The sequence below is a fragment of the Panulirus ornatus genome, chromosome 10 (genome assembly GCF_036320965.1).
Source record: "Panulirus ornatus isolate Po-2019 chromosome 10, ASM3632096v1, whole genome shotgun sequence".
NCBI classification, from domain to species: domain Eukaryota; kingdom Metazoa; phylum Arthropoda; class Malacostraca; order Decapoda; family Palinuridae; genus Panulirus; species Panulirus ornatus.
Window position 1 is genome coordinate 33,525,382 of NC_092233.1, and position 14,605 is coordinate 33,539,986.

The 14,605-nt window shown below is 44.1% G+C and overlaps 1 protein-coding gene across 1 annotated transcript in view; it reads right to left on the reverse strand.

Moving 5' to 3' along the window:
- Positions 1 to 1,869: 1,869 nt before the first annotated feature.
- Positions 1,870 to 14,605, reverse strand: part of LOC139750889 (uncharacterized) — a 79,822-nt gene continuing 67,086 nt past the window's right edge. Inside the window, exons 3-4 of the mRNA XM_071665755.1 lie at positions 10,907 to 11,124; positions 1,870 to 3,367 (exon numbers count right to left, since the gene is read on the reverse strand). Coding sequence (XP_071521856.1) covers positions 3,062 to 3,367; positions 10,907 to 11,124 — 524 coding nt within the window. The 3' untranslated portion in view covers positions 1,870 to 3,061. The remainder of the gene's footprint in view (positions 3,368 to 10,906; positions 11,125 to 14,605) is intronic.

Below are 14,605 nucleotides of genomic sequence, written 5' to 3' on the forward strand. Positions count from 1 at the left end.
CTTCTGCAGTTTCTCACATGAATCAGCCACCAGCGCTGTATCATCAGCGAACAACAACTGACTCACTTCCCAAGCTCTCTCATCCCCAACAGACTTCATACTTGCCCCTCTTTCCAGGACTCTTGCATTTACCTCCCTTACAACCCCATCCATAAACAAATTAAACAACCATGGAGACATCACACACCCCTGCCGCAAACCTACATTCACTGAGAACCAATCACTTTCCTCTCTTCCTACACGTACACATGCCTTACATCCTCGATAAAAACTTTTCACTGCTTCTAACAACTTGCCTCCAACACCATATATTCTTAATACCTTCCACAGAGCATCTCTATCAACTCTATCATATGCCTTCTCCAGATCCATAAATGCTACATACAAATCCATTTGCTTTTCTAAGTATTTCTCACATACATTCTTCAAAGCAAACACCTGATCCACACATCCTCTACCACTTCTGAAACCGCACTGCTCTTCCCCAATCTGATGCTCTGTATATGCCTTCACCCTCTCAATCAATACCCTCCCATATAATTTACCAGGAATACTCAACAAACTTATACCTCTGTAATTTGAGCACTCACTCTTATCCCCTTTGCCTTTGTACAATGGCACTATGCACGCATTCCGCCAATCCTCAGGCACCTCACCATGAGTCATACATACATTAAATAACCTTACCAACCAGTCAACAATACAGTCACCCCCTTTTTTAATAAATTCCACTGCAATACCATCCAAACCTGCTGCCTTGCCGGCTTTCATCTTCCGCAAAGCTTTTACTACTTCTTCTCTGTTTACCAAATCATTTTCCCTAACCCTCTCACTTTGCACACCACCTCGACCAAAACACCCTATATCAGCCACTCTGTCATCAGACACATTCAACAAACCTTCAAAATACTCATTCCATCTCCTTCTCACATCACCGCTACTTGTTATCACCTCCCCATTTACGCCCTTCACTGAAGTTCCCATTTGCTCCCTTGTCTTACGCACCCTATTTACCTCCTTCCAGAACATCTTTTTATTCTCCCTAAAATTTACTGATAGTCTCTCACCCCAACTCTCATTTGCCCTTTTTTTCACCTCTTGCACCTTTCTCTTGACCTCCTGTCTCTTTCTTTTATACTTCTCCCACTCAATTGCAATTTTTCCCTGCAAAAATCGTCCAAATGCCTCTCTCTTCTCTTTCACTAATACTCTTACTTCTTCATCCCACCACTCACTACCCTTTCTAAACAGCCCCCCTCCCACTCTTCTCATGCCACAAGCATCTTTTGCGCAATCCATCACTGATTCCCTAAATACATCCCATTCCTCCCCCACTCCCCTTACTTCCATTGTTCTCACCTTTTTCCATTCTGTGCACAGTCTCTCCTGGTACTTCCCCACACAGGTCTCCTTCCCAAGCTCACTCACTCTCACCACCTTCTTCACCCCAACATTCACTCCTCTTTTCTGAAAACCCATACTAATCTTCACCTTAGCCTCCACAAGATAATGATCAGACATCCCTCCAGTTGCACCTCTCAGCACATTAACATCCAAAAGTCTCTCTTTCGCACGCCTGTCAATTAACACGTAATCCAATAACGCTCTCTGGCCATCTCTCCTACTTACATAAGTATACTTATGTATATCTCGCTTTTTAAACCAGGTATTCCCAATCATCAGCACTTTACATGTTCCACAAAATTAGTCAATCTATCTACTTTTTATTGTGTGTATGCTTTGCTCTAGGCTGAGTTTCATTGAGGATTAATATATGTTACTGGAGCCTTTGCTTCAAAGACTTTATACTAGTTTCTTTAAATATCAAAACCTTTGTTGTAGGATTATCTAAGATAAAAGCAGAACAGCATTACTAAAGAATTCATTATATTCAAAAGAAATATGTACATCATACATTAACTGAAGTAATTGTGATATGGAAATATTAGCTCATATGCTCAGAGTCTGACACAAATACTTTAAAAGTAAAGCACCTCCACTAGAATGGATATTCTATGTACCATGTATTTAGCCTGTTTTATATAAAGCTTTTAGCTTTACTGTCTTGCTACTTTCCTTGTTTTTTCATCTGTACATTTTATTATTTTCTATATGTCTTATAAATCACAGTAATTTCTAAAATGGAAGTGTTCTAATTGTTCATACATCATACATCAGCTGATTTACACTGCCCTAACATCCACTGTGACTACAAGCACTGCTGATTCTGGAATGAGTTATGGCATGAATGAAGTCCAGCACTATCTCTGCCAACATTTTAATCAATATGGTACAATTTCAGTGGTATGCTTCTTACAAGTTAAACTGCTCTGCTAGTTTGAATGTAAAGAAAGAATATATGGTAAGCCTCCTTTTGTACAGAAAAAATACTGAGATGTAAGGCATCAGAAGGGCTTGTTGCATGGAGGATGGAGTGAATAGCTCTCATGCTGTTATACTTGTTCGTTACATGTAGTCACTGAGATCAAACTACTAGAGTTGTCGTAACATCTATCCAAATGTTGGTGAGAAAATTATAGCTACTACAAAAAAGCTGATGTCTTTCACCAGTCTTGTGAATTCTCGGGATTGGGTTGTCATCTGGTTCAAGACCAATTGTTCTTTACAGTGATTAAATCCTATAAGCACCTGGGTATCACTATAATGTTTTGAGTTTTTATTTGTTTTGTGATGTTGTGTTCTCTTTTTTGTACCCTCATTCACTATGCAGGTTATGTTTAATACACATCAATAAGATTTGCAACTGATGGGTATATCCATCACTTGTGTTAATGTGTGTCTCACTGAAAGGATAGAATCAATACCAATCATCCTCCTTGTGGCTCATGAGAATACACAACATATTTATTTTATCGGTTTCATTTAACACAGTTTCATATTTTCCTTTAGCATGTTCTTTCTTACAAATTTCATTCCATCCTTCCCATACAACACATACACATCATCAGGTTTTCTCCAACTTTGTTTCATCTGCCTTGCTTGTCCTTTGTATTTTTTTCAAGTTTTCAAAATGTTTACAAATGTGTATGGACCACATATTTCATACAACACTGATTTCACTCATATTATCCCTCACATTGCCTTCCCCAAGGTCAATCTCTTCATCCTCGTCATCATCGTCTTGGTGACGTCCCTCTAGGCAATTCATTTCATGTTCAGGGAGTCCCTCTTCCTCCTCCTCCTCTTCTTCATCTTCCTCCCCTTCCCCCTCCCGTCCCACCACCTGGGCCTCCTCCCTAAGACCCATCTCTTGCTTCTGCTGTTGCTGCTGTAGCTGTTGTTGCTCTCTTTTCTTCAGTTCTGCATGACGCCACTTCATCCTTCGGTTTTGGAACCATACTTTGACCTGAAGTAAATAAATAAATCAGAATTGCACACAGGATATAATACTCATTGTTGTAATATCATGGGGATATCTTCAGATTTTGTAACATAAACACTTATTTCTACACTGAGTTTATGGCAAAGAAAATAAAAAATCACCATAGCATGATAAAAAATTTTGGGGTTTCACAACAGCCAATTGCATCAAAGCCTAATATGTTTATCCAGGTAGTGTACATTTCAACTAATATTTGAGTCAACCTGTTTTCATTCACTGTAAGCCAGCATCAGACAGATTAGTGTCCAGAGTGATTAGTGTTCAGGTCAACTAGACTAGGACAGTGTTCAGGTTGACAAACGTCTCTGTCAGCTACTGTCCATGCTTGTCAGTATCAAGAGCCACAAGAGTTCAAATTGACCATCTTTATATCAGGCCAATAACTTTATCACTTTTTGGCTCATACATTGTCAATAAAAACCAATCTTAGATTCGACCAGACCAGATGTATATATAGGTGTAGACTAGTGTGTTTGTTCACTAGTAAAGAGTGTATTTCATGTCTAGGTTGGATAGTGTTTTAAGTAACTAATGTTCAAGTCAAACAATATCTATTCTGACCAGCTCTCACATTAGCAAGTATGTATATCAATTAGGGTCAAGTTTAGACTGGTTTAGATTTACTGCAGATGTATTTGTTAACTAATGACTATTGATCAATATATGATGAAAACAACTGGTATCCTTGTATACTAGATATTAGGTCAAACAATGTCTATGTAAACTGATGGCAAGGTCAAATTATGTCTTTTTTAACTAAGGACAAGGAGGCTTTGTGCTGAAGGCAACTAATGGCAAGAGCAACCACATTCTGTGTCATCCATGGAAGAATTCAACCAATGTCTGTGCCAATCAGTGTCTGTATTAATCAGTGCCCAATTCAAGCAGAGTATCTTACTGATGACTGTCAAATAGTGTTTGTCGAACAGTGATCAAGTCAAAGTGTGTCAATAGTAACCAGGTTCATCAGAGTATTTCAACCTGTGACCAGGCAAAACAGTTGAAGCCAACAAGTGACCAGGTCAACCAAGAAGATCAAATAGTGTATGTCAGTTTAAGACTGTCATACTGCGACCAGGTCAGACAAAGTATGTCAGTAGTGGCCAGGTCAAACATTATGTCCACAAGAAATCAGGCCAAAGATTTTATGCCAACAAGTGACCAGGTCATCCAGGGACAGAGTCAAACAGTGTACATCATTTCTGACCAGGTCAGAAAAGTATGTTGATAATGACCAGGTCATACAGAATGTTACTCAATGACCAGGGCAAACAGTTTATACCGACAAGTTACCAGGTCAACCAGGGATACGTTCAAACATTGTATGTCAATCTATGACCAGGCTAAAATGTCCATGTCAACCAGGGACAAGGTAAAATGGCATATGTCAGTCTGTGACAAGTCAGACTGTTCATGCCAACCAGGAAGAAGGTCAAACAGTGCATGTAAATCTGTGGCCAGATCTTCATGTCAGCTTGTGATTAAATCATGCAGTCAAGCAGTCAAACAGAATATGCAAATAGTGACTAGGTCAAACAAAGAATGTCAACCAGTGACCAAGTCAAACAAAGAATATCAACCAGTGACCAAGTCAAATGAAGAATGTCAACCAGTGACCAGGTCAAACACAGCATGTCATCTAGTGACCTGGAAATCAGTGTATATCAACCACTGACTAGGTCAAAGACAACATGTCATCCTGTGACCAGGACAACAGTGTATCTCAACCAGTGACCAGGTCAACTAGTGAAAAAGTTAACCAGTGGGGAGGCCAACCAGTGATGATGACAACCAGTGGCAAGTATAATAAGTGTCCATATCAACTAGTGACAAGGTCAAACAAGTACATCAACTACTGATCTGGTGAAACAGAGCACATCAACCACTGACCAGATCAGATTATATCAAGCATTGACCAGTTTAAATGAGTATGTTAAACAGGGTACATCAAACAGTGACCAGGTTAAACAGAGGACATCAACCAGTTACCAGGTTAAACAGAGTACATCAACCAGTGACCATGTTAAACAGAGTACATCGACCAGTGACCCGGTTAAATAGAGTACATCAACAGTGACTAAGTTAAACAGAGTACATCAACAGTGACTAAGTTAAACAGAGTACATCAACCAGTGACCAGGTTAAACAAAGTACATCAGTAGTGACTAGGTTAAACACAGTACATCAGCCAGTGGCTACGTTAAAGAGAGTACATCTGCCAGTGACCAGGTTCAATAGAGTACATGTGCCAGTGACTAGGTTAATCAGAGTACATAAGGCAGTGACCAATTAAACAGAGTACATCAGGCAGTGACCTGGTTAAACAGAGTACATCAGCCAGTGACTAGGTTAAACAGAATACATCAGCCAGAGACTAAGTTAAAAACTAGGTTAAACAGAGTACATCAGTTGTGCCTAGGTTAAACAGTACATCTGCCAGCGACTAAGTTAAACAGAATAGATCATCCAGTGACCAGGTTTAAACAGTGCATTGACCACTGACCAGGTTAAACAGTACATCAACTAGTGACCAAGTTAAACGCAGTCCATCAACCAGTGACCAGGTTAAACAGAGTATATTAACCAGTGACCAGGTTAAACAGAATACATTGACCAGTCACCAGGCTAAACAGAATACATCGACCAGTGACCAGGTTAAACAAAGTACATCAAACTGACCAGATGAAAGAGAATATATCAACCGGTGTCCAGGTTAAACAAAGTACATTAACCAATAACCAGGTTAAACAGAGTACATCCACCAGTGACCAGGTTAAACAGAGTACATCAACAAGTGGCCAGGTTAAGCAAAGTACATCAACCAGTGACCAGGAGAAACAAAGTACTTCAACCAGTGACCAGGTTAAACAAAGTACATTAGCCAGTGGCTAGGTTAAACAGAGTACATCAACCAGAGACCAGATTAAACTGAGTACATCAGCCAGTGACTAGGTTAGACCAGAGTACATCAACCAGTGACCGGGTTAAACAGTACATCGACCATTGACTAGGTTAAAGAGAGTACATCAACCAGTCATCAGGTTAAACAGAGTATATCAACCAGTGACCAGGTTAAACAGAATACATCGAACAGTCACCAGGTTAAACAGAAAACATCGACCAGTCACCCGGTTAAACAAATTACATCACACAGTGACCAGATTAAACAGAATACAACCAGTGACCATATCAAACAGAATATATCAACCAGTGACCAGGTTAAACAGAGTATATCGACCAGTGACCAGGTTAAACAGAGTACATCAACCAGTGACCAGGGTAAACAGAGTACATCAACCAGTGACCAGGTTAAACAGAGTACATCGACCAGTGATCAGGTTAAACAGAATACATCAGCCAGTGACCAGGTTAAACAGAGTGCATCAACCAGTGACCAGATTAAACGGAGTACATTGACCTGTGACCAGGTTAAACAGAGTACATCTACCAGTGACCAGGTTAAACAGAGTACATCAACCAGTGACCAAGTTAAACAGAATACATCGACCAGTCACCCGGTTAAACAAAGAACATGAACCAGTGACCAGATTAAACAGAATATATCAACAAGTGACCAGATTAAACAGAGTACATCGACCAGTGACCAGATTAAACAGAGTACATGGACCAGTGACCAGGTTAAGCAAAGTACATCAACCAGTGACCAGGAGAAACGAAGTACATCAACCAGTGATCAGGTTAAACAAAGTACATCAGCCAGTGACCAGGTTAAACAGAGTACATCAGCCAGTGACTAGGTTAAACAGAGTACATCGACCAGAGACTAGGTTAAACAGAATACATCAACCAGAGACTAGGTTAAACAGAATACATCAGCCAATGACCAGGTTAAACATTATATCGACCAGTGACCATGTTAAACAGAATTCATCGATCACTGACCAGGTTAAACAGTACATCAACCAGTGACCAGGTTAAACAGAATACATCGACCAGTCACCCAGTTAAACACAGTGACCAGGTTAAGCAAAGTACATCAACCAGTGACCAGGAGAAACTAAGTACATCAACCTATGACCAGGTTAAACAAAGTACATCAGCCAGTGACTAGGTTAAACAGAATACATTAGCCAGTGACTAGGTGAAACAGAGTACATGGACCAGAGACCAGGTTAAACAAGAGTACATCAGCCAGTGACGAGGTTAAACTGAGTACATCGACCAGTGACCAGGTTAAACAGAGTATATCGACCAGTGACCAGGTTCAATAGTACATCAAACAGTGACCAGGTTAGACTGAGTACATCGACCAGTGACCAGGTTAAACAGTACATCGATCAGTGACCAGGTTAAACAGAGTACATCAACCAGTGACTAGGTTAAACATAGTACATCGACCAGTGACCAGGTTAAACTAAGTATGTAAACAAGTGATCAGGTTAAACAGAGTACCTCTGTACATCAGCCAGTGACTACACTAAACAGAATACATCGGCAAGTGACCAGGTCAAGCAGAGTACATTTACCAGTGACCAGGTTAAACAGAGTACATCGAACAGTGATCAGGTTAAGCAATACATCGACCAGTGATCAGGTTAAACAAAGTACATCGACCAGTGACCAGGTTAAACAAAGTGCATCAACCAGTGACCAGGTTAAACAGTAGTACATCAATCAGTGACCTTGGTAAACAGAGTACATCAACAGGTGACCAGGTTAAACATAGTACATCGACCAGTGACCAGGTTAAACAGAATATGTCAACAAGTGACCAGGTTAAACAGAGTACCTCTGCACATCAGCCAGTGACTAGATTAAACAGAATACATTGACGAGTGACCAGGCTAAGCAGAGTACATTAACCAGTGACTAGGTTAAAGAGTACATCGACCAGTGACCAAGTCACACAGAGTACATCAGCCAGTGATTAGGTTAAACAGAGTATATTGACCAGTGACCAGGTTAAACAAAGTACATCGACCAGTGACCAGGTTAAGCAATACATCGACCAGTGACCAGGTTAAACAAAGTACACCGACTAGTGACCAGGTTAAACTGAGTGCATCAACCAGTGACCAGGTTAAACAAAGTACATCAAACAGCGACCAGATTAAACAGAATATATTAACCGGTGACCAGGTTGAAAAGAGTTCATCGACCAGTGACCAGGTTAAACAGAGTGCATCGACCAGTGACCAGGTTAAATAGAGTACATCAAACCAGTGACCAGGTTAAACAGAGTATGTCAACAAGTGACCAGGTTAAGCAAAGTACATCAACCAGTGACCAGGTTAAACAAAGTACATCAGTCAGTGACCAGGTTAAACAGAGTACTTCAGCCAGTGACTAGGTTAAACAGAGCACATCAACCAAAGACCAGGTTAAACAGAGTACATCAGCTAGTGACTAGGTTAGACAGTACATCAGCCAGTAACCAGGTTAAACTACATCAACTAGTGACCAGGATAAACAGAGTACATCAACCAGTCACCAGGTTAAACAGATTTTATCAACCAGTGACTCGGTTAAACAGAATACATCGACCAGTGACCAGGTTAAACAAAGTACATCGACCAGTGACCAGGTTAAGCAATACATCGACCAGTGACCAGGTTAAACAGAATACATCGACCAGTCACTCAGTGAAAAAAAGTACATCACCCAGTGACCAGATCAAACAGTATGTCAAACAGTTACCTGGTTAAACAGAGTACATCAACCAGTGACCAGGTTAAACAGAGTACAACAACCAGTGACAGGTTAAAGAGTACATCAACCGGTGACCAGGTTAAACAGAGTACATCAACTAGTGACCAGGTTAAACAGAGTACATCAACCAGTGACCAGGTTAAACAGAGTACATCGACTAGTGACCAGGTTAAACAGAATACATCAATCAGTGACCAGGTTAAACAGAGTACATCGACTAGTGACCAGGTTAAACAAAGTACATCAACCAGTGACCCGGTTAAACAGAATATATCAAGTGACCAGATTAAACAAAGTACATCGACCAGTGACTTGGTTAAACAGAATACATCGACCAGTGACCAGGTTAAGCAATACATCGACCAGTGACCAGCTTAAGCAATACATCGACTGTGACCAGGTTAAACAAAGTACATCGACCAGTGACCAGGTTAAACAGAGTGCATCAACCAGTGACCAAGTTAGAGTACATCGACCAGTAACCAGGTTAAACAGTACATTGATCAGTGACCTGGTTAAACAGAGTACATCAACCAGTGACCACGTTAAAGATAGTACATCGACCAGTGACTAGGTTAAACAGAGTATGTCAACAAGTCATCAGGTTAAACAGAGTACCTCTGTACATCAGCCAGTGACTATATTAAACAGAATACATCGACAAGTGACCAGGTTAAGCAGAGTACATTAACCAGTGACTAGGTTAAAAAGTACATCGGCCATTGACCAAGTCACACAGAGTACATCTACCAGAGAGTAGGTTAAACAGAGTACATTGACCAGTGACCAGGTTAAACAGAGTACATCGACCAGTGACCAGGTTAAGCAATACATTGACCAGTGACCTGGTTAAACAAAGTACATCGACCAGTGACCAGGTTAAACAGAGTACATCGACCAGTGACCAGGTTAAACAAAGTACATCGACCAGTGACCAGGTTAAACAGAGTACATCGACCAGTGACCAATTTACAGTGTATGTCAACAAGTAAGTGGAAGAATCAATGGCCAAGTCAAAAAGAGTCAGTCATTTACTTACCAGGTCAAACAGAATATGTCAAGTAGTGACCACCACATCTGGTAACCGGATTATCCGGTTAACTGGTCAAATAATTCATGTCAAACAGTGACCAAGTCAGACTGTTTTCACTCGACTAGTGACCAGGTCAATCATTGTCTTTGTCCTTCACTTATTCGGTCAACCAATGACCAAGTCATCCACTGTCCACTTCAACTAGTGGACTTACTGCTTAACCAGGTTAAGCAGTAACTAGGTCATTTAATGACCAGGTCACTAAGTGACTAGATCAACCAATGACCAGGTCAACCAGTGACCAGATAGACCAGTAATCAGGATGACAGGTGACAAGGTCAATCAACCAGTGGGTCAACCAGTGACGTGGTCATCCAGGATTTAGATCAACCAGTAACCTAGTCAACCAGGGTGTACATCAACTAGTGACTTGGTCAACCAGTGTGTACATCAACCACCGACATGGTCAACCATGGTGTGCATCAACCAGTGACCTGGCCAAGCAGGGTGTACATCAACCAGTGACCTGGTCAAGCAGGGTTACATCAACCAGTGACCTGGTCATGCAGGGTGTACATCAACAAGTGACCTGATTAACCAGGGTGTACATCGACCAGTGACCTGGCCAACCAGGGTGTACATCAACCAGTGACCTGGTCAAGCAGGGTTACATCAACCAGTGACCTGATTAACCAGGGTGTACATCAACCAGTGACCTGGTCAACCATAGTGTACATCAACCAGTGACCTGATTAACCAGGGTGTACATCGACCAGTGACCTGGTTAAGCAGTGAGGTACCTGAGCGTCGGTGAGACCAAGGGTGGCAGCCAGCTGGCGCCGGTCTGGCTTAGTGATGTACTTCTGTAGCTGGAAGCGCTTCTCCAGTCCCTTCCTCTGCAGGTTGCTAAACACCGCCCGTGTCCACGTCCGCTTGCGTCGCCCATGTGTGCCGGGACTCACACCCACGCCCAGCACCTCAGGTCTACTGGACGCGCCGCCCAGACTCCCGCCGTACACTGTAATGAAAGTGACACATGAAGATACACTGGATCACCCTGCCCCTACCATCATACACCTGCTCCTACCATCATACACCTGCTCCTGCCATCATACACCTGCTCCTACCATCATACACCTGCTCCTACCATCATACACCTGCTTCTACCATCATACACCTGCTCCTACCATCATACACCTGCCCCTACCATCATACACCTGCCCCTACCATCTTACACCTGCTCCTACCATCATACACCTGCTCCTACCATCATACACCTGCTCCTACCATCATACACCTGCTCCTACCATCATACACCTGCTCCTACCATCATACACCTGCTCCTACCATCATGCACCTGCTCCTACCATCATACACCTGCTCCTACCATCATACACCTGCTCCTGCCATCATACACCTGCTCCTACCATCATACACCTGCTCCTACCATCATACACCTGCTTCTACCATCATACACCTGCTCCTACCATCATACACCTGCTCCTGCCATCATACACCTGCCCCTACCATCATACACCTGCTCCTACCATCATACACCTGCTCCTGCCATCATACACCTGCTCCTACCATCATACACCTGCCCCTACCATCATACACCTGCTCCTGCCATCATACACCTGCTCCTACCATCATACACCTGCTCCTACCATCATACACTTGCCCCTACCATCATACACCTGCTCCTGCCATCATACACCTGCTCCTACCATCATACACCTGCTCCTACCATCATACACCTGCTCCTACCATCATACACCTGCTCCTACCATCATACACCTGCTCCTACCATCATGCACCTGCTCCTACCATCATGCACCTGCTCCTACCATCATACACCTGCTCCTACCATCATACACCAGCTCCTACCATCATACACCTGCCCCTACCATCATACACCTGCTCCTACCATCATACACCTGCTCCTACCATCATACACCTGCCCCTACCATCATACACCTGCTCCTACCATCATACACCTGCCCCTACCATCATACACCTGCTCCTACCATCTTATGCACCTGCTCCTCCATCATACATCATGCTCCCCTAGCCATCAGACACCCTGCCCCTACTATCATACACCTGCCCCTACATCATACACCTGCTACCTACCCATCATACACCTGCTCCTACCATCATACACCTGCTCCTAACCATCATACACCTGCTCCATGACCATCATACACCTGGCTCCTGCCATCATACACCTGCTCCTACCATCATACACCTGCTCCCTGCCCTCATACATCTGCCCCTACCATCATACACCTGCTCCTGCCATCATACATATGCCCCCTACCATCAATACACCTGCCCCTGCCATCATACACTGCGTCCTGGCGATCATACACCTGCTCTACAATCATACACCTGCCCCTACCTCATTCACCCGTGCCCCTACCATCATACATCTGCTTCCTACCATCATACACCTGCTCCTACCATCATACACCTGCCCCTACCATCATACATCTGCCCCTACCATCATGCACCTGCATCTACCATCATACACCTGCCCCTGCCATCATACACCTGCCCCTACCATCATACACCTGCTCCTGCCATCATACACCTGCTCCTGCCATAATACACCTGCTCCTACCATCATACTCCTGCCCCTACCATCATACACCTGCTCCTACCATCATACATCTGCCCCTACCATCATACACCTGCTCCTACCATCATACATCTGCCCCTACCATCATACACGTGCCCCTACCATCATACTCCTGCCCCTACCATCATACACCTGCTCCTACCATCATACATCTGCCCCTACCATCATACACCTGCCCCTACCATCATACACGTGCCCCTACCATCATACACGTGCCCCTACCATCATACCCCTGCCCCTACCATCATACACGTGCCCCTACCATCATACTCCTGCCCCTACCATCATACATGTGCCCCTACTATCATACTCCTGCCCCTACCATCATACACCTGCCCCTACCAATATACCATGCCCCGACCATCATACACCTGCCCCTACCAATATACCATGCCCCGACCATCATGCATCTACCCTTACCATCATATTCCTGCCCCTATTATCACACAACTGCCCCTACCACCACTTCCCTACCCCTACCATCTTAAACCTGCCCTTACCACTACTTACATGCCCCTACCATCACAACGCTACGTCGTCCATCGTATCCCAGCTCTGTAATCATCACACCTCTGGCCCCATCCCATCCCACCACTGCCCTTACCATAACACCTCTTGCCCCTACCATTACACCCCTACCTTCACCATGGGGGACAGGCAGTGTTGGGATCAAAGTGCCAGATGGCTGGAGAGCCTGCTGGCACGTCAACAGTTTAAGTGATAATTCTGGCGGGCTTGGCTGTGGCGTCATGACCGCCGTGTGTTTGCAGCCGCGGCTCATGTAGCCATAATGGCGCTGATTGACGAAACGCTATAGCCTAATAAAACGGTATAAATGCGGGCCTCCTCCGAGAGCCCGCCAAACATTGTTTCAAACACCGGATTTCACCCAGGAAGGGCGTTCCTCTACCCTTCGTCTGCACACGGCTTGCAGGTGAGAGGTGAAGTGAGCGAAGCGCAACGAGAACTCCAGATTCCCTAAACATTCTGGGTAGGAGCTATAAACAAGCGCCAATGACTCAAAATGCTGACAGAGACTTGTAAACTGTTTGTTCTTGACCAATCACAGCTCCGGTGTGCAGACTAACTGCAGCCCCTCCCGATAAACAACCCGATGGCGCATCCCACGGGTGCGTCGCAAGCTACCCTCGACTTTGGGATATAGAGAAGGAAGGGCCATTACGGATGACGAACGCCCGGTTATTCCCCCGCTAATGGTAACTGTATGTGTACTGATGTGGTCGGAGACTCGTTGGAAGGGAAACAGCGGGAGGACGAGAGGATACGCGTGCCACACGCCGCTACACTCACCCACGAACCTCCTCATGACGGACCAAGTGAAACAGACGCCTAGTCTAGCCCCCGCCCCCACACCCCCGCCCTAGCCTCGGGTCTCCATTCTCAACAATGTTTAGCAAATTCTCCTGAAATATTGAGGGTTTTATCGCCGAAGCGGACATCTTTATTCCTCAGTGGAAGCATGTGTGTGTGTGTGTGTGTGTGTGTGTGTGGCGGAGGGCCGATCCCCTTCACATGATGCGTCACCGTTTGTTTGGCTTGGTCCGCCCAACATATGTATCGCTTCCGTACTGGGAACCAAGATATCTGGTCCACCGGGATGGAAGGCAAGTACGTCACTTGCTGATGTACAGGCTGGCCTCAACCAACACAAGCCAATAGTAACACAGAGAGAAAATGTACACAGCTGTGGGCGAAGTGAGATGATAATATCAAACATGAAGAGGAAGAAGAGCTTTACCAAGAATGTTAAGCATGTGACAGACGGGGGAAGAAGGCGAACGCACAGGATGGGAGGGGATGTGGTGGGGAGAAGACTGGAGGGGATGTGGTGGGGAGA